Below are 22,934 nucleotides of genomic sequence, written 5' to 3'. Positions count from 1 at the left end.
GATTTGCGACATTTAATCTCATAAATCTGCAATTTTTTCTCGTAGATTTGCGACTTTTAATCTCATAAATCTGCAACTTTTCTCGTAGATTTGCGACATTTAATCTAAAAAATCTGCAACTTTTTTCGTAGATTTGCGACTTTTAATCTCATAAATCGGCAACTTTTTTTGTAGATTTGCGCCTTTTAATCTCAAATTTTCAACTTTTTTCTCGTAAATTTGCGATTTTTAATCTCATAAATCTGCAACTTTTTTCTCGTAGATTTGCGACTTTTAAACTTAAATCTGACTTTTTTCTCGTAGATTTGCGACTTTTAATCTCATAAACCTGCAACTTTTCTCGTAGATTTGCGACTTTTAATCTCAAATCTGTGACTTTTAATCGTAGATTTGCGACTTTTAATCTCATAAATCTGCAACTGTTTTCTTGTAGATTTTGCGACTTCTAATCTCATAAATTTGCAACTTTTTTCTCGTAGATTTGCGACTTTTAAACTCATATTGTGTCGCGTTACTTTGGAAAGACACTGAAGTCACTCTTTGACTTCCATAGATCACAGAAACAAAGACTCGCAGACGCTTTGAGCTCCTTTGGTTTATTTCAGTTTCTTCACAAACAAACAAACGAGAAAACAACGTTTGACGTGTTTAATCACAGAAACATGAGCTCGGGGTTCGGTCTGAACGTTTGCGTTTCACCGTAAAAACATCGTCACACAGAAAAACCAAAACAAGAGTCCAGCATCAGCTCACGGCGTCACACTTAACGGTCAAACAACAGTGAAATAAAGTCGTGGAGATGTTTGAGAGAAAGTTTGTTTCTCTGAACAAAGTTCGGAAAAAACAAACTGTGCCAAAAAGTTTTTGTGAACGTGGAAGTGAAGCGAAAACATAAAAATAAGAGAAACCGTGTGAAACGTCACCGTGGGAACCAAAAGAAAAGGTTTATGGAGCAAAGACGGATCAAAGTCTTTGTGTAAAGATGGAATTAACACATGATCTTGAGTTCGGCTCAAAGAGAAACGATCAGAGTTTACATTCAGGACTTAATTCTTGTTTCTGGGTCGTTTAGAGCCTGAAATCCACTTTATTTGGACGCATTTTAATAATCTGACGTGAGTCCACGATGTGTAAACAGTTAAATTCTTGTTATCGATGCAGAAAAGTGTCAAAGAAACAGGTTTTTGGAATCGAACGCATGCGTTTTCTGCAGCAAACGGCAAAAAAACACCTGGAGTTCTGGTCGTTGTGGTTTCCTGCAGCAGGAATGATCCGATACAAACAAACAAACAAACAAACAAACAAACAAACGAAAGCCCCGTCAGTGAGAAGGAAAGATGAGCTTTTTCCTGAAGCTCCGACAGTCACGTGAGACATGAAATGAATCAATCGCAGCGCAGAGACGCTCGCTGATCCACAGGAGGAAGTGACATCACAATCGCTGACGCAGAAGCTGCAGAATGTGCGACGACGGTGACGAAGACGATGAAGGCGATGAGAGAAGCTGCAGGTCGTCGTCCGTGTCCTCAGTCGGATTTCTTGTCGCTGGTCGCCTGCAGACAAAGAGCAGGGCGGTAAAAACACACGCAGAGGGAGACGGAAGATAAACGGCGTCGAAAGGATGTTAACGCTAGGGATGCACCGTAATCTCTGTACGGTATCGGGTATCAGGTGTCTACCACTTTCTTCTCGTAGATTTGCGACTTTTAATCTCATAAATCTGCAACTTTTTTCTCGTAGATTTGAGATTTTTAATCTCATAAATCTGCAACTTTACTCTCATAAATTTGCGACTTTTAATCCCATAAATCTGCAATTTTTTCTCGTAGATTTGCGACTTTTCATCCCATAAATCTGCAACTTTTTTCTCGTAGATTTGCGACTTTTAATCCCATAAATCTGCAACTTTTTTCATAGATTTGCGACTTTTAATCTCATAAATCTGCAACTTTTTTCTCGTAGATTTGCGACTTTTAATCTCATAAATTTGAAACTTTTTTCGTAGATTTGCGACTTTTAATCCCATAAATCTGCAACTTTTTTCTCGTAGATTTGCGACTTTTAATCTCATAAATCTGCAACTTTCTGGACGACGTGGATCTCTGTAATAAATAAATACCTTTAACATTAAAACGCCGACTCAGGACGGATTTAAAGACTTTTTAAACTCAGTTTTAATCAGTTGCAGATATCTTTAAGTTTTATTTCTCGCAGTAAAAACGTTTTAGTGAAAATCTTTGATAATCTGACGCACACGAGCCACGTTTCGTTAAATCCAGAGAAAAAAAAGAAGAGACGTGGAAACGAGTCGAGTGATAATCTGAGAGTTAGCGGAGAGAAAGTGACGCCGAGTGGAAAACAGAGTAAAAAGAGATAAAGAGCGTGAATCCAGATCAGTTTCAGACCTGGAACCGGATCCAACACCACGGACACAACTGGACGTGTGTGTGTGTGTGTGTGTGTGTGTGTGTGTGTGTGTGTGTGTGTGTGTGTGTGTGTGTGTGTGTGTGTGTGTGTGTGTGTGTGTGTGTGTGTGTGTGTGTGTATTTATACATGTGTGACGTAACACTCTGTCCCCTGTGTGAGCCGTCGGAGCAGCTGCTGCTCATCGATCACGGTCGGGATGAGACCAGGTATTGATTCTGGATCAGAGCGGATCGAGACGTTTTTCCGTCTGTTTGTAAACATGGACGTGATCATGTGACTCTGAGCTCTGAACCAATCAAATTCATCCACACACGAGATGAGGTTTCCTTCTGGGAACGACGTCTGAACACGCTCCACTGTTGCTACGCTAGCTGTTCCAGTAAGCTAGCATCAAGTCGTAGTGTTATCAGACTAAAGTCGTAGTATTTTCAGAGTGAGTGATTGTGTGTGATTGTGTGTGTGTGTGTGTGTGTGTGTGTGTGTGTGTGTGTGTGTGTGTGTGTGTGTGTGTGTGTGTGTGTGTGTGTGTGTGTGTGTGTGTGTGTGTGTGTGTGTGTGTGTGTGTTACCAGCAGCTTGCTGTGCTCCTCCAGCAGTCGGTCGTACTCCACCGTCAGATTCTCCGCCTGTTTCTTCATCGCACGAACGTCGCTGTCAGATTTCTGCAGAGCTGCACAGAAGAGACGCTTCGACGTCACAACATCACTCCACTTTATACTTTAATCTGACGCTTTACACTCTAATCTGACGCTTCGTACTCTAATCTGACGCTTCGTACTTTAATCTGACGCTTTATACTTTAATCTGACGCTTTATACTTTAATGTGGCGCTTTATACTTTAATCTGACGCTTTATACTTTAATCTGACGCTTTATACTTTAATCTGACGCTTTATACTTTAATCTGGCGCTTTAATCTGACGCTTCGTACTTTAATCTGACGCTTTATACTTTAATCTGACGCTTTTATACTTTAATCTGACAGTTTTATACTCTAATCTGACAGTTTTATACTCTAATCTGACAGTGTTATACTCTAATCTGACAGTTTTATACTCTAATCTGTCGCTTTGTACTTTAATCTGACGCTTCGTACTTTAATCTGACGCTTCGTACTTTAATCTGACGCTTTATACTTTAATCTGACAGTTTTATACTTTAATCTGACGCTTTAATCTGACGCTTTATACTCTAATCTGACGCTTTATACTCTAATCTGACAGTTTTATACTCTAATCTGACAGCTTTATACTCTAATCTGACAGTTTTATACTCTAATCTGACTGTTTTATACTTTAAACTGACAGTTTTATACTTAAATCTGACGCTTTATACTTAAATCTGACGCTTTATACTTAAATCTGACAGTTTTATACTTTAATCTGACGCTTTATGCTTTAATCTGACGCTTTACGCTTTAATCTGACGCTTTACGCTTTAATCTGACGCTTTACGCTTTAATCTGACGCTTAACGCTTTAATCTGACGCTTTATACTTTAATCTGACGCTTTGCACTTTAATCTGACGCTTTATACTTAAATCTGACAGTTTTATACTCTAATCTGACAGTTTTATACTCTAATCTGACGCTTCGTACTTTAATCTGACAGTTTTATACTCTAATCTGACAGTTTTATACTCTAATCTGACAGTTTTATACTCTAATCTGACAGTGTTATACTCTAATCTGACAGTTTTATACTCTAATCTGACAGTTTTATACTTTAATCTGACAGTTTTATACTTTAATCTGATGCTTTATACTTTAATCTGACGCTTTACGCTTTAATCTGACAGTTTTATACTCTAATCTGACAGTTTTATACTTAAATCTGACGCTTTATACTTAAATCTGACAGTTTTATACTCTAATCTGACGCTTTACACTTTAATCTGACAGTTTTATACTTTAATCTGACAGTTTTATACTTTAATCTGACGCTTTATACTTAAATCTGACAGTTTCATACTTTAATCTGTAAACGGACACGTTAGAAACCGTCAGATTAAAGTTTAAACCGTCAGATTAAACAGTGTGAACTTCACTCGTGTTTCTTCGCTGTGACTTCAGTAAAACAGCGTTCGTCTCTCTGTCGTCACCTTTCTTGCTGGAGTCCAGCTCCTCCTTCAGGGTCTTCACCTCCTCCTTCAGGTTCTTGTTCTCCTCCTGGGGCCCCGCTCCCTTCTTCGCCCCGGCCTCCGGCACGTCCACGCCGGCGTCACGGAGTCTCTGTTGACAGACGGAAATCAACTCTTTATATACGTTTATTTATTTGACCCCGGGCCACGATTCGGCGTTTAAACGGAGCTTGTTGATGTTTGAGTCTGATATGAGACAAAGTGTCCTGAAACTGCTGCACAAGGATTTACACACTAAAAGTGGTATTTCCAGAATAAAAGTCGTAGAATTTTCAGATTAAAAGTGGTATTTCCAGAATAAAAGTTGTAGAATTTTCAGATTAAAAGTGGTATTTCCAGAGTAAAAGTCGTAGTATTTTCAGACTAAAAGTCGTCGTATTTTCACATTAAAAGTCTTTGTATTTTCACACTTAAAGTTGGAGTATTTTCACATTAAAAGTCGTAGTATTTTCACATTAAAAGTCGTAGTATTTTCACACTAAAAGTCACAGTATTTTCACACTAAAAGTCGTAGTATTTTCAGACTAAAAGTCGTAGTATTTTCACATTAAAAGTCGTAGTATTTTCACATTAAAAGTCTTTGTATTTTCACACTTAAAGTTGGAGTATTTTCACATTAAAAGTCGTAGTATTTTCACATTAAAAGTCGTAGTATTTTCACACTTAAAGTCGGAGTATTTTCACATTAAAAGTCGGAGTATTTTCACATTAAAAGTCTTAGTATTTTCACACTTAAAGTCGTAGTATTTTCACACTAAAAGTCGTATTTTCACACTAAAAGTCGTAGTATTTTCACACTAAAAGTCGTCGTATTTTCAGATTAAAAGTCGTAGTATTTTCACACTAAAAGTCGTAGTGTTTCCTGATTTAAAGTTAAATAAATACATTAAAATAAAAGGAGAAATTCAGGTTAAAGTGAGAAACATTTCTTATTGTATTTTTGAGTTCTTCCTTTTTCTCGCTCTTCTCTTTCCTTTAAAAACTTCAAACTAAAACCAGAAATCATATTAACTAATTCTCACGTTACCTGGACGTCTCTCAGGGTCAGATTATAAATGTTTGCCCCATTTAAATTAAATAATGATTAAAGTAAAACAACGATAATTCGTCTCCTTCTGTGAATAAACAAGTTTCCAGATCCTTAAAATAATAATAATAAAAATAAACCAGCTGCAGACCAACAAGAGAAGAAGTCATGAAGCTGCAGCGACCAACAGGTGCTCATACCAAACGCCTCCTCACCTCGCCGTCCTGACATCACGCCGACAGCTGCGGGTCAAAACGCTGCTCTCTGATTGGCTGGCAGGCGGGTGACTGTCGGACACGTCCAGTCTCTTCAACTTTCCACTTTACATTTGTGTTTTTCCCCAAAATATTTGTGTTATTAGTCACTATCGTTATCCTGAAGAGTGTGTGTGTGTGTGTGTGTGTGTCTGTCTCTGTGTGTGTGTGTGTGTGTGTGTGTGTGTGTGTGTCAGAAAAAGGAGTGTTTGGTATTCACACCTGTTTGTGTCACTACAGACAAACATCAGTCTTTCTCTCTCAGCTGTTTTTGATGCAGTTTTTAAAGCATGAGCGTTTGCTCCTGCGGTTTAATGCCAACGAGGTTCATTTTCACTTTTAGGATTTTAAAACTAAAATATCAAAACTGGAGCGACTCCAGCTGCAGTGTGGAACACATTCCCCATTGAGAGTCTTCATAATCCTGTCCTCTCGTGCACTTGTCTCTCGTGCACTTGTTTCACGTGGACGAGCGCCTTTTTGAACGACTTAAATGAATCTGTGTGCTTGTAAAGTTTCTAATCTTTTGAAATCCCAGACTGTGAACGCCCGACCTCTCTCTGACGGCTGAGAGGGTCGACCCTTTGTCCCTTTGGCCTTCATCTGGATGAGCTGCTGTCTCACTGCGCATTCACACCAAAAGCGATGGAGGAACGAGAGTACCGCATCACTTGATCACATTTGTCACATTATTGATCATTGCTTCACTCGCAGGTAGCAGCCGAGGCGGCTAGCTAACTGAAGCTAACCCCAAGCTCAGCTCTTCTCTGCTAAATGGAATTTATGCTAATGCTAACAGGGGTCTTAATGCTTTTAACAGAAATGAGCTCTCAGAGGAAGTGTGTGGCTCCTAACAGAGAAGCTGTTGTGTTGTAGTGAGATCCGTCAGACTAAAGTTCTAGTATTGTCAGACTAAGGGCGCATAGACCTCGGAGTTTTTGTGCGTCTTGTCGACTGTTTTTGAATCTTTTCATCGACCAAATCTGCAGTAAACACTCCACCTCCGCATCACACCAACGTGAACCTTTCACCGCCATTGTTTGAAATGTCCGCGCATGGTCCCTCCTTCTTTTCTCTACGTCCCAACAGGCGCACAGGAAATGACCTCAGAACCGCCGTAGGCCTCGTGCTCGTACACGTGCGCACGCTCGTGCTCGTACACGTGCAAACGTGCTTTACTAAAGCCCACCTCTCCCAAACGGGCCGTGGACGGCAAGCGTGCCGCTCCTAGACGTGGTACGGTTGCACTCACACTGGTCAAAGGAACCAGACTTTAGCGGAAAAACCTGTTTTCGCCCGGTGCGGAAGGACAGTGTGAGTGTGCCCTAAAAGTTGTAGTTGTAGCATTTTCAGACTAAAAATCGTATTTTTAGACTAAAAGTCGTATTTTCAGACTAAAAGTTGTACAGCGTATCAAATATGATAAAACAGAAACACTAATAAGCAAAGTCCAGGGTCCTCTCAGTTGCACTTGTGCACTTGAGCGAGTGTCCTCCTCTCAAACAGCTCACACATGAAAACGCTGTGAACCAAAAGACGAGCTGCAGCCGGTTCATGTTGACGGAGTGAAACAGGTGCTGAGCTGCAGACCTTTAACCAACGAGGCTCGGCCATAAAACCAGGTTTTACTGCTCTGTGAACTGAATCCAGCAGCACGAGGTCTCTGGTTCAGGGAGGCCACGAGACCTGCAGGACCCCCCCCCAGCCCCCCCAGCCCCCCCCAACGGATCCCTGAGCTCCATCGACACCTCTGGATATGAGAAATACCCACGGGACGAGTTCTGGACCCAGAAACTGGCGTCGACGATCTGGTGACAGCCGTCGTAAATCTGACAGCTCGTCACCTCCTGCACATGTTAGCGTCCACGCCAAGAACGTTAGCTTTAATAACGACTAAACAATCACGATGTTAGCGTCAAAGGCAAGAACGTTAACTTTAATAACGACTAAACAATCACGATTAATCGTCCGCACCAAGAACGTTAACTTTAATAACGACTAAACAATCACGATTAATCGTCCGCACCAAGAACGTTAACTTTAATAATGACGAAACAATCACGATGTTAGCGTCAACGGCAAGAACGTTAGCTTTAATAACGACGAAACAATCACGATTATGTGCGCCTGTTCGGACATGTAAATAGAAGGACGGACCATGCGCGGACATTTAACAACAAGAACAATGGCGGTGAAAGGTTCACGTTGGTGTGATGCGGAGGTGGAGTGTTTACTGCAGATTTGGTCGATGAAAAGATTCAAAAACAGTCGACAAGACGCACAAAAACTCTGAGGTCTACGGAAAGATCTGGAAACAAAGCCACACACACGCGATCAATGCGTGTGACGTGTTACGGCATGATGTCGTATGGACAGCAAGAAGCATTGGCCGGCCCTGGCAGTGTGAGTACAAACGGGACTGGGGCGCGGGGGGACAAGTACCCTAAAGCCCATGTCGCGGTACGGAAGGACAGTGTGAGTACGCCCTTACACACCCATGCGCAGCAAGGGGGAGCAATTCGGGGTTCAGTGTCTTGCCCAAGGACACTTCGACATGTGAACCGGGGGGAGATGTGGATCGAACCACCAATCTCTCGAACAGAGGACGACCCACTCTGCCACCAAGCCACAGCCGCCCCATTTTGTATTTGTTTTGTACCGCTGCTACGACGGCCTAATTTCCCCTCGGGGACAAATAAAGTTATTTGTATTTATCTGTAGTTAATGCACTGAACACGAAGAAGAACAGGAAGTGCGAGTACGACTTTTATTTAAACGGGTTTTGTGCTGAAGGTGCATTTGCACGCTGGAGATCCAGAGTTCTGTAACGTCTGGGGGTTATTTTCATTAACAATAAAAGAGGAATAAAAACTGAATCAAGCGCTTTATAAATATTGAATGTGCATCTTTTATGGAAGCTAATATGCTAATTTAATTTGAGCTAGTTTGCTCAGAAGCCGCCGGAGCGTGCAGCGCTGTTTGCGACTGTTGGCAGAACATTTTATCGTTTAATCGTGTTGTTTAGTCGTTATTAAAGTTATAGTTATGTTCTCGTGTGGACGACACTTCACTTGACAAAAACTGTACAATGATGAGCTTCGTAAGAGCAGAATTCATGTCACAGCTGTTGTTTTGGATTGTTTTACATTGTACAGGCGTTCCTAATGAAGTGGCCTCTGCGTGAATATTAACATTAGAGGTTTTGTGCGGTCCGGAATTAAATCATGCACAGGAACAGGATTATATCAGGTTATATTTATCTTAAAGCACAAGTTTGAGGCTCTTGTTTTTAAGATCGCACTCACTGTGCCTCTGTCCCGTGCCCCAGCACGTGTCACGGCTAAAGTCTGGTTCCTTTGACCAGTGTGAGTGCAACCGTACCACGTCTAGGAGCGGCACGCTTGCCATCCACGGCCCGTTTGGGAGAGGTGGGCTTTAGTAAAGCACGTTTGCACATGTACGAGCACGAGCGTGCACACGTGTAAGAGCACGAGGCCTACAGCGGTTCTGAGGTCATTTCCTGTGCGCCTGTTGGGACGTAGAAAAAAGAAGGAGGGACCATGCGCGGACATTTCAAACAATGGCGGTGAAAGGTTCACGTTGGTGTGATGCGGAGGTGGAGTGTTTACTGCAGATTTGGTCGATGATAAGATTCAAAAACAGTCGACAAGACGCACAAAAACTCCGAGGTCTACGGAAAGATCTGGAAACAAAGCCACGCATCGCCATGACGCCATCAATGCGTGTGACGTGTTACGGCGTGATGACGTATAGGCAGCAAGAAGCATTCTCCGAGGCCCAGGTAGTGTGAGTACAAACGAGCCTGGAGGGGGGGACAAGGACCCTAAAGCACGGGGCACGGGGCGGAGGCACAGTGGGAGGGCGCCCTTAATCTCTCATACATAATATTAATATTCAGGATGTGCACAGATCAGAGATTGTCAGAGTCAAAATGTCTTCAACTGTTTCTCAAGTTTATGAATCATAACAAACTTTCTTCATTTCTGAGTGTTTGTCGTTGTGTCACAGAGGGTGTGTGTGTGTGTGTGTGTGTGTGTGTGTGTGTGTGTGTGTGTGTGTGTGTAAGGGATGGGACGTCAGATCAGACGGTTTTTCCTGTTAAACTCTGGTTGAACTTTTAAACTTTAATCACTTCCTTCGCTCTTTGTTGATTTGGACTCAAACACTCGACGTTTAAAACCACATTCGCACAGTTTTGGTGATCGAACCCCCGGTCTTCTGAGCGGAGGGCGACCCGCTCCGCCTCCTTACTATAAAAACTAGAAAGGATTTACAGAAACGACTACGTGTAAACATGAGTGTGTGAATGATCGTCACATGCACATGAAGCAATTTCTCCTTTTAGCAGCCGAGGACTTTTTCGATCTCTTGACCTCAGAAGAACCCAGGTCAGATTACCACCGAGTGTGTGTGTGTGTGTGTGTGTGTGTGTGTGTGTGTGTGTGTGTGTGTGTCTCTGTGTGTGTGTGTGTGTGTGTGTACAGTGTGAATGAGACAAAGACTGTGTGTGTGGCTGCAGATCAGCGCTGCCCCCCTCTGGTGAACTGACACTTTGACACGAATGTTTCTGTGTTTTTGTTTCATCTCAACAGTAAAAACAAAACTAATCATTAATAAAAGACGTTTGACGAATGCTTTGATCTCTTATTCGAGAGATTTGACCGGATCCAAAGTGACATTCATGAACATTTAACAGTCGCATTGATTCATCTGCCATTAAAGGTGTTTTTATATGGAACTGTTTCATCGTTTGTCGTCTTTGATGTTGATGTTTTCATTGTTTACGTGTTTGTGTGTAATAAAAATATCATTTATGAAGAAACGGATTTAATGATTCTCTCTGAACACGTAAGATTTAATTTGTATTTATGAGAAATACAATAAATTGTCGTCTTTATCATCACTTTACACGTATTATTGGCGCGATAAGACACTGGATTGTATGTGTTTTTAAAGCTCTCACTGGTCTTTTACCGTCTTAAATCAGTTCTTATCTTCTTCTCAGTGCAAGTCTCCATCAAACACGCTCCACGGTCACACCGCAGGTCCTCTCTGTTTACACCAAACTGGGAAAATCTTTCTTTTCACCTGCAACACTCTGCAAAACCACCCCTGAGACGTACCGCACACTATTACACAACTAAGTCCAACTCTCTGAAATATTCCTGTTTCATAAACTGCATGAAAACAGGAATATTAGCAGAATATTTGTGTTTATGAGCCTTTTTTTTAGTAAACAAACGACTAAAGTCAACAGGCTGTGAGGTGGAAAATGTGAGATTATATGAGGTCAGATTATTCTGCGTCAGAACGAACCCGACGTCACGCTGCGGTGGAATTATGAATTATGAACCGACACGTGCTTTCAGCATCAACTCTAACTCTACTAAAAGTATCGGCATCAGCGATTTCATTTTACTCTCCTTACACTTTGAGTCATTAAGGGCGCCCTCCCACTGTGCCTCCGTCCCGTGCCCCGTGCTTTAGGGTCCTTGTCCCCCCCTCCAGGCCCGCTTGTACTCACACTACCTGGGCCTCGGGAAAATCTTTCTTTTCCTACTGTGAACCTGCAACACTCTGCAAAACCACCCGAGACGCACCACACACTCATCATTGAGGCAATTTAAATCCATAATGCGTCTTACTTTACGTCTAAATGCTCCTGTTTTTAAACTTGATTTCTCTGTTTTCATTATTCTGCATCGTGTGTGTGTGCGTGTGTGTGCGTGTGTGTGTGCGTGCGTGCGTGCGTGCGTCTCACCTCTTGCAGCAGCTCGTTGTCCTCCATGTACTTCTTGGCGGCTGTGCTGGCGCCCTCCGCCTGCTTCTTGAAGGCTTCGTTGGAGGCCATGAGTGAGGCCTGCTGGGAGAGCAGCGTGGCCAGACGACGCAGCAACCTGCAGCACAAACACACACACACACACACACACACACACGCAGAACATTATTTACAGATTTAAACTCAATCCAGGGACGAGCGGCGAGGCTTCGACTACAATAAAAGCTCAGAGGGTCAGATCTGCTGCAGACCAGCTCCAAACTATTTGGACTAATTTTTATATTTTACGAGGTCTCGTGAATTTAAGAGAAGTTTCTACAGTAAAAGAGAATTTAAAGTGTGTTTTTTTCAGTTGTTGGTCTTTGTAAAGTAAGTTTTTGTTGCTGGACGTGAAGCTATCAAAAAACATCTTTGCGTCTCTTCCCCGCACACAAAAACTCATAAAAGTGTCGACCTGTTGGACGTGTTATCACATGTTATCCAGGGACCATTTCAGGGTTTGAACCACCGACCAGCGCCGTGGTTACTGGACGACCTGCTGCACCAGGAGCACCCGCTGATGATTATATTATAATTATATCGTCATCATCATGTGCAGAGAGAAGAATCAGCTGACAACAACACACCTGAACCCCGACACAAGCTGCTGCATCAGCTGTTTGACCGTCTGTGTGTGTGTGTGTGTGTGTGTGTGTGTGTGTGTGTGTGTGTGTGTGTGTGTGTGTGTGTGTGTGTGTGCGTGTGCGTGTGTTATATGGTCACCCTAATATAGCCCTTCAGCATGCACAGACACATGTGGAGTTACCCCTGACATTTCCCAGCTGAAGTGTGTATGTGCTGTACTTGGCGTCGACAGCTGTGATGTCATCGTGACTCACAGTGGGAGGTGGGCGGGGTCAACTACACCAGATAACTGTCGCCATTCCTGTGCGTCTGCAGGCAGAGAGGTGTGTGTGTGTGTGTGTGTGTGTGTGTGTGTGTGTGTGTGTGTGTGTGTGTGTGTGTGTGTGTGTGTGTGTGTGTGTGTGTGTGTGTGTGTGTGTGTGTGTGTGTGTGTGTGTGTGTGTGTGTGTGTGTGTGTGTGTGTGTGTGTGTGTGTGTGTGTCGATTGCAAAACAGGGGCAAAAGACTCGGACGTAAACAGGTTTTTCTGTGCGAACATAAAAACTAATTTAAGAACAACTCTGAAATGTTCCTGTTTCATAAACTGCATGAAAACAGGAATATTAGCAGAATATTTATGTTTTATTAGTAAACAAACGACTAAAGTCAACGACTGCGAGGTGGAAGCTTGAGATTATATCAGGTCAGATTATTCTGCATCAGAACGCTGCGGTGGAATTATGAATTATGAACGGACACGCGCTCTCAGCAGCGCTCAACTCTAGTTTTTAAAAGTATCGGCATCAGCGTTCAGTCGCAGGAACTGAAACACGGTCGCCATTTTTACTCTCCTTACATTTTGAGTAATTAAGGGCCCCCTCCCACTGTCCGTCCGTCCTGTGGCCCGTGCTTTAGGGTCCTTGTCTCCCCCTACCTAGGCCTCGTGCTCGTACACGTGCGCACGTTCTTTACAAAAGCCCACCTCTCCCAAACGGGCCGTGGACGGCAAGCGTGCCGCTCCTAGACGTGGTACGGTTGCACTCACACTGGTCAAAGGAACTAGACTTTAGCCGTAAAACGTGCTGGGGCACGGTACGGAGGAACAGTGGGAGTGCGCCCTCGAAAACAAGACTTGTAACTTGTACTTTAAGATAAATATAACCTGATATAACCCTGTTCCTGTGCATGATTTAATTTCAGACCGCAAAAACCTATAATGTTAATATTCACGCAGAGGCCACTTTATTAGGAACGCCTGTACAATGTAACACAATCCTTTTTGTTTTGTGTTCAGGTTCATTTGGTTCTTCTCTAGTTAAATGAACGTTTCCCCTTCAGGTCAAAAACATTTAATTTAACAAATGTCCGACCAAAGCTGCTGCAGCGCCGTCACATGACTGCTTCAAGATCGGACTATAACAGCAAAATATATACACGTATATACTAACGCATCAAATATTGGTCCATACCGAGTCTGTAAAGTGTCCTGAGGTAACTTTTGTTATGATTTGTAACAGTGAACGTCGGAGGAAGTCTTTTCTTCCGGTGGCCATCAAACTCTATAATTCATCCCCCCGCTCAGGTGAGGACCAGTGGAGACACTGTGTCCTGAGCAAATGTCACTTTATATCACTTTATAATAATAATCTCACTGCGCTCTGAGGCACAGAGGAGGAGGACGCATCAGTGTGAACGGCACAGACCGGTCAGCTGGAAGTGTAAATACTCATTTGGGACATACAGAGGTCCAAATATGGCCGCCGGTCAGTTTCTCCACAGGACTGAAATAACGTGATCAGCTGATGACCCCTTCAGCCTTTCCACAAACCTGGGAAACCACCATGTTTTTCCTGTGAGTCACAGCGGACCGTCTGCAGAAGGGCTCGGTCTAAACGCTGGAGCGCTTCCTCCTGGACTCTGGGCGACAGCAGCTGCTCTGTGACTCAGGGCAGCGGCGCAGCATGTGATGAAGCAGCTGCAGGACGGAGACTGGACAGCGCTGCCACCTGCAGGCGGCACTGAGACGACACGTCCCACAGTGACCTGATCACAGGGGGGTCTGTCTCTCTCTCTCGTTACGCCCCGTTCACACAGACAGACATCAGTAACCCCAACATGTCCTTACCCCGGTTAAGGGGGTTCAATGTTTAAATGAGGGAGTAACTCTTTCTCCGGTGCAGTAGGTGGAGCTCCACCAACGTACAGCTGCTCTGAACACGCCTTTATTTCCACCTTCACCTTTGTCACAATCACAAACGTGGGGAAAATGGCCGACTTTTGGACAGAATGGGGACAGAAACGGCTCTTCTTGGTACTGATGTTAGGGCGCCCTCCCACTGTGCCTCCGTCCCGTGCCCCGTGCTTTAGGGTCCTTGTCCCCCCCTCCAGGCCCGTTTGTACTCACACTACCTGGGCCTCGGAGAATGCTTCTTGCTGCCTATACGTCATCACGCCGTAACACGTCACACGCATTGATGACGTCATGGCGATGCGTGGCTTTGTTTCCAGATCTTTCCGTAGACCTCGGAGTTTTTGTGCGTCTTGTCGACTGTTTTTGAATCTTTTCATCGACCAAATCTGCAGTAAACACTCCACCTCCGCATCACACCAACGTGAACCTTTCACCGCCATTGTTTTAAATGTCCGCGCATGGTCCCTCCTTCTTTTTTCAACGTCCCAACAGGCGCACAGGAAATGACCTCAGAACCGCCGTAGGCCTCGTGCTCGTACACGTGCGCACGCTCGTGCTCGTACACGTGCAAACGTGCTTTACTAAAGCCCACCTCTCCCAAACGGGCGGTGGACGGCAAGCGTGCTGCTCCTAGACGTGGTACGGTTGCACTCACACTGGTCAAAGGAACCAGACTTTAGCCGTGACACGTGCTGGGGCACGGTACGGAGGAACAGTGGGAGTGCGACCTTAGTTGCCATGGTGAAGTCCTCCCTTGGTTTAAACTGTTGCTTCCTGGTTTATTCTATTTTCGGGGACGTGTGTGAACGGGAGCAGGAGGTCGATTTTCAGTTTCACAGATATATTTATATTTAAAAGAGAAGAGAAACTTTACGTAGTTACACTTGAGAGAGGAGTTTGCTGGTAGAGTTCAGGCTCTGCAGACTGACTATAAAGTTATTTTCTTATTTGAACCCGTGTCTTTTTATCGTGCTGTAGTTTTAAAACCTGTAGATTTTCTTTTGTGCTGCGTTAAATTAAAACATTACGACAGTTTTTCAAAATAAAAGGAACTTAAATGACATATGGTGACTTGGGGGGGGTGTAATGTAATCATTTAATCAATAAAAGTCAATAGATGATAGAAAACTGGTGGCTAGTGGCAGAACGACTTCCGCCCGACAACAAGCTGCGACCAATCGGATCCCTCGTGTGTGACCTCGTCTGAGGGGGTCAGCCAATCAGAGACAAGACGGACTGACAGGATCGGTGCTTGTCAATGGAAACACACAGCTGCTCATTCTTTCCATCCTGCTGTAAAGTTCCTCTGCGTTTAGATCAGTGTGTGTGTGTGTGTGTGTGTGTGTGTGTGTGTGTGTGTGTGTGTGTGTGTGTGTGTGTGTGTGTGTGTGTGTGTGTGTGTGTGTGTGTGTGTCTCACAGGCAGAGCAGCAGGGCGAAGCCGGCGATGTACTCGTTCCTCTGAGCTCTGAACAGCTTCATGTGGATGTGTTCGATGGCCGTCGGGTTGTTGGTCAGGTCCACCTTCTCCGTCACGCTGTACTTCCTCACCTCGCGGAACGCATCTGCACACACACACGAAGAACATCAGTCTGTCACATCTACTCGTGTTTGACGTCAACAACGACTTTTACGTCACAGAAAACCCTTCAGACTTAAACTGAAATCACTTCTTTATTGTTTAGAGCAAATCAGTTGTGTGGCGTAGTGTGTGTGGTGTAGGGTGGTGTTATGTGTGTGTGTGTGTGTGTGTGTGTGTGTGTGTGTGTGTGTGTGTGTGTGTGTGTGTGTGTGTGTGTGTGTGTGTGTGTGTGTGTGGGGTGTGTGTGGGGTGTGTGTGGTCAGAAAGGCCTTTCCGACAGACATCATCACAAGAGACCACTCACACTATTTGTCTAAATATGACCACTTAGTCATAATAATAATAAATAAAAGGACTTTTGTCATAATGTTCCAACTTTTTTCCCTGAAAAAATTATGATTCATTGGAACTTTCCACAATATTTTCCTCAACACATCAGGATTTTTACACTGAAATATTCAGTTTTCTTGATATATATTAGTTTTTGTTGTTTCGTCACATTCTTTGGGCGTATTTCTGAAAATATTACTACTTTTTTTCAAAACATACCACATTTTTCATGAAATATTGAAACGTTTCCCCTGAAAAAAACACTTTTTTTCATAATCTGTCGTCTTAATTATTGGAATTTTCCACACATATTTATTATGTTTTTACTCTGAAATATTCAGTTTTTCTTGAACTACAAAGAGTTTTTATGTCACAATCTTTTGTCTTATTTCTCTAATTATTCCCTCTTTCTAGATTTCTCTCGTTTGGTTTCATGAGATAAAATATCTTCAGTCTGTCTTTAACTTTAACTAACTACTGGCAGGCCGGTGAAGGTGAAGTTAAAGTAAAAATAAGATCATTTATAAAAAGTGTTTCTGTTTGAAAAGAGTCAGAAAGAGAAACGAGTGAGTGTGACGCACCGATGAGCAGGAAGACGAGGATGGCGATGGCCACCATGAAGGAAGTGTTTCCATAGAGAGCGATGGTCTGGATGATCCGAGACTTGAAGATCTTGTTCCACCTGCAGGAGAAAAAACATGTTTATTATATTTATTATGTTTATTAAAGAGCAGGAAACCGACCCGGCTGCTTGACCTCTGGCTCCACCTGGTGGTGCAGCAGAGCAACAACCAGAAAACACCCGAGGAGAAGAATCTGTTACGTTTTAAACTTCCAGACCGTCGTAAACTATTTCAGACCCTTTCACATCCAGACTGACACAAAAAGAGGAAGTTATTATCAATCATGTTGATTCATTTCGTGAATAATAAAGAACAAAATAAAGTTAGAAGAGGAAGAAGTTTCCTGCCTCTCAGTTCAGCGTCGGATTACACAGGACAGAGACCGAGATGGATGAAGTGACTCCTGAAACACCTGAAAAAAAGGCTTTGAAGTTCAACACACGTTGGAGCGAGACGTTCTCCTGGTTAAAGCAGCCGATGTGGTGACGATGGAGTCGTTTCTCATCAGAGGGTTAGGCCACTTCATCCTGCAGACTCAGGGCGCCCTCCCACTGTGCCTCCGTCCCGTGCCCCGTGCTTTAGGGTCCTTGCCCCCCCTCCAGGCCCGTTTGTACTCACACTACTAATGTTCTTTGAGGTTAGATCGTTGGATGAAGGGATGAAAGGGCAGCGTGCTCGTACACGTGCGCACGCTCGTGCTCGTACACGTGCAAACGTGCTTTACTAAAGCCCACCTCTCCCAAACGGGCCGTGGACGGCAAGCGTGCCGCTCCTAGACGTGGTACGGTTGCACTCACACTGGTCAAAGGAACCAGACTTTAGCCGTGAAACGTGCTGGGGCACGGGACGGCGGCACAGTGGGAGCGTGCCCTAAATGCATTGCACTGTAACTGCCTTATTATTGAGCCTTCTTGTCTCATTTCATCAATTAAAACTGCTTTTTTCTTTCATTGTCCTTAAAAATTATTTATTGAATATCAAAGAAACAACATTTTAAGAGCAGGTTTCCTTCATCAGGTTTAAAATACAGGGCAAGAAATGACAAATGTCACCTCGGTTCGATCCACAGATGAAAGAAATCTCTTTATTTTCACACCCTGATGTTGGCAAGTATGGACTAAAGCATCAACCCTGTGTCTGTGTGTGTGACTGATCTCTGATGGAGTCTAAAAACCATCTCAGCGACTGAAACAGAGCGTCTCTGTGTGAATGTGAGCAGATTAAAACCTCCTGATGGAAAGTGAGCAGCTCTGATTAACTCTGCACGCAGAACAGAGACTTCACTGATGCTGATCTCAGCCTGAGCGGATCAGGAGACTCTGAGACGCTGCAGGTTAATGACAGGTCAAATATGAACCCTGCAACGTGGGATCTTTCATCAGAAGTCTTTCAATAGAGAAGCAGGAACGCAAATGTGCAGAACAACATAAACAAGATAGAGCTGCTACTTAAGATCATTAATTATCATCAGTGGAGAATAAGTCCAGTGAAAATGGACTCTTCTCATGCTGCTGCAGAGGTTTGCTGTTATTTTCAGCAGCATTAGTGGTTAAAAAAAACCTTTGAATGCCTTCACCACTCCGAGCTAATCACTGTTAGCCCTATGGGGCTGTTAGCGCCTCTCCGGGCATTCTCGATACGTGGTTGATTAACCAAAAAAGTCTCTGTGGCTTAATTGATTCGTGTTCATGCTGAAAAAGTCCATTTTCACTGGACTTATATTTTAAGATGCTGCAGTGTCCCTGTTATTGCAAGTATTATAAGAGCTACCCTCAGCGGCCACTTTATTAGGTACACCTGTCCAACGGCTCCACAGTCCCCAGATCTCAGTCCAACAGAGCACCTTCGGGACGTGGAGGAACGGGAGATTGGCGTAACGGACGTCCAGCCGACAAATCTGCAGCAGCTGCGTGATGCTGTCACGTCGATATGGACCCAAGTGTCTGATGAAGGCAAAAGGGTCCAACCCGGTACTAGAGAGGTGTACCTAATAAAGTGGCCGGTGAGGGTGTATTCCACAACATTATGTTACATACAGGTGAGACTGGACAGGTGAGCACTGACCTCTTGGGTGAGATGAAGGGGATGCAGAGCAGCAGAACGAAGAAGACCTCGGCGTACAGGAAGGTGGCGACCGCCGTCCACTGCAGACTCATCCTGACTCCTGAGGGGGAAACACAACAACAGGGCTCAGACCGGCGGACCAGACGGGACCACTGAGAACAGACCGGAGCTCGTCTGGAGCTGAAACCAACACTTAGTTTCTTCTTGTCAGATAAGTTAGTTCTAACGTCTTCTTCCCTTTTATAGCCTACAGTTTGTACTCCAGCCTTCCTCAGAGCTGCTGTTTTCTCTCAGGTATGACGTGTTTTAGGAAAACAGGGCCCGGAAACTTCAAAATAAAGTCACCGACCCGGTGTCCGTTCCTCAGCCTGGTGCCGCTGCCAGAGAACGGTGCCCCCTCGTCCCTGTTCATGGTGTTGCCCTCACGCCTCCTTTCTACGGCGTCCTTCATCCATCTTTGTATCCGTTTGTTACACCAGGGCGAGGAACGGACACAACCGGGGAGTCAGGGACTTTATTTTGAAGTTCCCTGGTCAGCTGTTTTCATAAAACACATCATACCCAGGAGAAAACAGCTGCTCTGAGGAAGACTGGAGTTCAAACTGTCCACTAAGGAAAGGGAAGAAGACGTCCTTACGTAGAATAAACTTGTCTGACAAGAAGAAACTTTAACTTTCAAACTGGATAAAGACGACAGTCAGAAATAAAGACGTTCATGTGGTCAGAGTGTGATGATCCTGTTCACTTATTTAGTGGAATCACGAACGTCAACAGTGTGAAAACTTCTGGACTGAATACTTTTATTTTTTGAGTTTAAAAAACACAAAATGTCGGCAGCTTTAGCTCATGATCAACATGAAAGCTGCGTCAGTCTGGAGAAACTCGTCTGAACGGTTTGAAAACAAACACTGAGATAATCACACACACACACACACAAACAAACACACAAACACACACACGGTGAACGTCCACCCTAATGTTTGATCCTGGTAACACTGAAAATTTTGCTGAGGTGGAAACTTTTGGTGCACAAATAAAAAACTAAATGCACAAGAGAGCACTCCCACTGTGCCTCCGTACCGTGCCCCAGCACGTTTCACAGCTAAAGTCTGGTTCCTTTGACCAGTGTGAGTACAACCGTACCACGTCTAGGAGCGGCACGCTTGCCGGCCACGGCCCGTTTGGGAGAGGTGGGCTTTTGTAAAGCACGTTTGCACGTGTACGAGCACGAGCGTGCGCACGTGTACGAGCACGAGGCCTACGGCGGTTCTGAGGTAATTTCCTGTGCGCCTGTTGGGACATAGAAAAAAGAAGGAGGGACCATGCGTGGACATTTCAAACAATGGCGGTGAAAGGTTCACGTTGGTGTGATGCGGAGGTGGAGTGTTTACTGCAGATTTGGTCGATGAAAAGATTCAAAAACAGTCGACAAGACGCACAAAAACTCTGAGGTCTACGGAAAGATCTGGAAACAAAGCCACGCATCGCCATGACGTCATCAATGCGTGTGACGTGTTACGGCGTGATGACGTATAGGCAGCAAGAAGCATTCTCCGAGGCCCAGGTAGTGCGAGTACAAACGGGCCTGGAGGGGGGGACAAGGGCCCTAAAGCATGGGGCACGGGGGAGTGGGAGGGCGAATATTCACATGCGCACACAAGTAACTGTGGCGGTTGACAAGGTGTGTTGCTGTGCATCGTTATTCCTGCAGGAAGATGCCTTCACTTCTAAAAAACAGATTTGGAATAACGAGAACTCGACTGGCCCTCGAGGACCTGATGAGATCCCTGGATCTTGGAATTAACGACTTGTCCCGTCAAAGACAAAACCTTGGACTCTTTTGAGCTGGAGAACTGAATTTATGTTGTTTTGCTATGATTTGTTTTGACTCACGAGCCAAATATGAGACAGCGACCGAGTCAAACTGAATTTTTACTTTGTTTATGATTAATGATTATAAATAGTTTTTAAAAATAAGCGGGGGGGTAGGACCAGGAAAGTTTTAAGCTTCTTTTCGCCTTTGAACCCCAAAAGAACATCTTAAAGGGTCAGAGAGTTTAATGAGTCAGCATCTTTTTATCTTTAAACAGTTTGAACAGTTGATAAAGGAACAAAAAAACAAAGTGACTCCAAACACAAGTTCCCTGAATGCAGTTTGAATTAAATTAAATCATCGCTCCTTCTCACTTATTGAGTTTGTACTTATTTTATTTAACATGCTGCTAAACTGCACGCTGCGTATTGTTGTATATTGTAAAAACCTGCGCGTAATCACAATGTCTGTTGCACTCTGTCACATTTAATTGTTGTTGTTTGATTTATTTGACGTTAGCTTTATTTTGATGTTAGCTTATTGTCACTCTGATCCTTTCATCTTTGTATTAAACTGTTGGACGATCATTTCCCTCGGGATAAATAAAGCTTCTTCAATCTTGAAATACCTGATAAACCTTTTATTTGTTGAATTCAACATGACAGAGACTCCAAATTCATATTTAAATAAATAATAATGGGAATAAAGGGTTTGTCTTGGACATTTTAACTTTCTGTGTGACATTTACGGAGTAACATGAATATAATAATTATATTAAATGTATTATTGTGAGAGAAGGAGACAAAAATAACAATTTAATGATACCTAAAAAATAATATTTTCATAATCTTGATACAAAATGGACACTTGATCTTATTTACTAAAGGAACAGCTGACACGTAAATACGGATTTATATGCATTAGTAGCATAAATGTTGTGTAATAACTTTAGATTCTTTACTTTTTGTTATAAATTAAACATTTAAATGGAACAAGTTAGAGTCACGTTTAAGTTAGCAGCAACCAAACGTCTATTTGCTGGAGTTTGACGTGACGTAAACTAGCTTAGCATGCTAACTTCTCCGTGTGTTGGTGACAGAATTAGCTTCCGGGCCCGTCTACTTGCTGGTTTGTTGTGATTCAAATATTCCTATTTCACATTAATGTCGAAGTCTTTTCTGTGTGTGTGTGTGTGTGTGTGTGTGTGTGTGTGTGTGTGTGTGTGTGTGTGTGTGTGTGTGTGTGTGTGTGTGTGTGTGTGTGTGTGTGTGTGTGTGTGTGTCCGCTACACTTTAAGCTAAATTCGCTAAATCCACTGCATTCTCTCAGTTAGCATGTTAGCATGTTAGCTTAAACTAGACTCACCTGAGAAACTCAAACTCCTGTCGCTGCTGAAACTCTCCGCTCTGTCTGGGTAGTTAGCCTGTTAGCTTAGCTTCCTGTTGTAAACACTTCCGGCTTCCGGGCTGATAATAATGCCAGCTCATCCCGATCCCGACACGTGATTGGATACGACGACACAGGTGGGCGGGGTCAATGTGTGACAAGTGATTACATCATTTCAGAGCTTTCACCAAAATTAAAGTAGTGATTTAATAATTCTAAAAAATGACTATTGCCACAAAAATAATATTAAAAACAAAGTACTAATACCACAGAAAAATAAAAAAATAAATAAAGTACTTATTCTACAAAATAAATAAATAAAAAATGTACTAATACCACAAAAAATTATATTATAACAAAATAATATTACAAATCAATTATTGATACCACTAAAAAAATTACAAATAAAGTACTAATACCACTAAAAATAAATTAATAAATAAAGTACTAATACCACTTAAATAATATTACAAATAAAGTACTAATACCACAAAAAAATAAAAAAATAAAGTACTTATACCATTAAATAATATCACAGAAAAATAATCAATGCTACTAAAATAAAAGTACAAAAAACTAGTAATAATACAATAAATCTAGATGATATTTGACTTGACATTTACTTTGACAGAAAACATTATTAAAGCATTATTAACACAAAACAAGAATAATTTATGACAGTTATTCATTACAACA

General features: G+C 43.1%; 2 protein-coding genes across 2 annotated transcripts in view; one reads left to right on the top strand and one right to left on the bottom strand.

Annotated features, from left to right (window-relative positions):
- Positions 1-22,934, top strand: part of slc6a8 (solute carrier family 6 member 8) — a 111,453-nt gene that overhangs the window by 57,494 nt on the left and 31,025 nt on the right. The window lies entirely within an intron of this gene.
- Positions 578-22,319, bottom strand: bcap31 (B cell receptor associated protein 31). The gene is made up of 8 exons (XM_083920300.1): positions 22,218-22,319; positions 19,040-19,139; positions 16,934-17,034; positions 15,861-16,005; positions 11,630-11,765; positions 4,528-4,657; positions 2,996-3,096; positions 578-1,553 (listed from the first exon to the last, which is right to left on the bottom strand). Exons 2-8 carry the CDS (start codon positions 19,129-19,131, stop codon positions 1,527-1,529), a joined length of 732 nt encoding a protein of 243 aa, XP_083776426.1. The 5' UTR covers positions 19,132-19,139; positions 22,218-22,319; the 3' UTR covers positions 578-1,526.

This window comes from Echiichthys vipera, assembly GCF_963691815.1.
Source record: "Echiichthys vipera genome assembly, chromosome: 9".
In the NCBI taxonomy this organism is placed as follows: domain Eukaryota; kingdom Metazoa; phylum Chordata; class Actinopteri; order Perciformes; family Trachinidae; genus Echiichthys; species Echiichthys vipera.
This window is presented reverse-complemented; position numbering and strand designations above follow the sequence as displayed.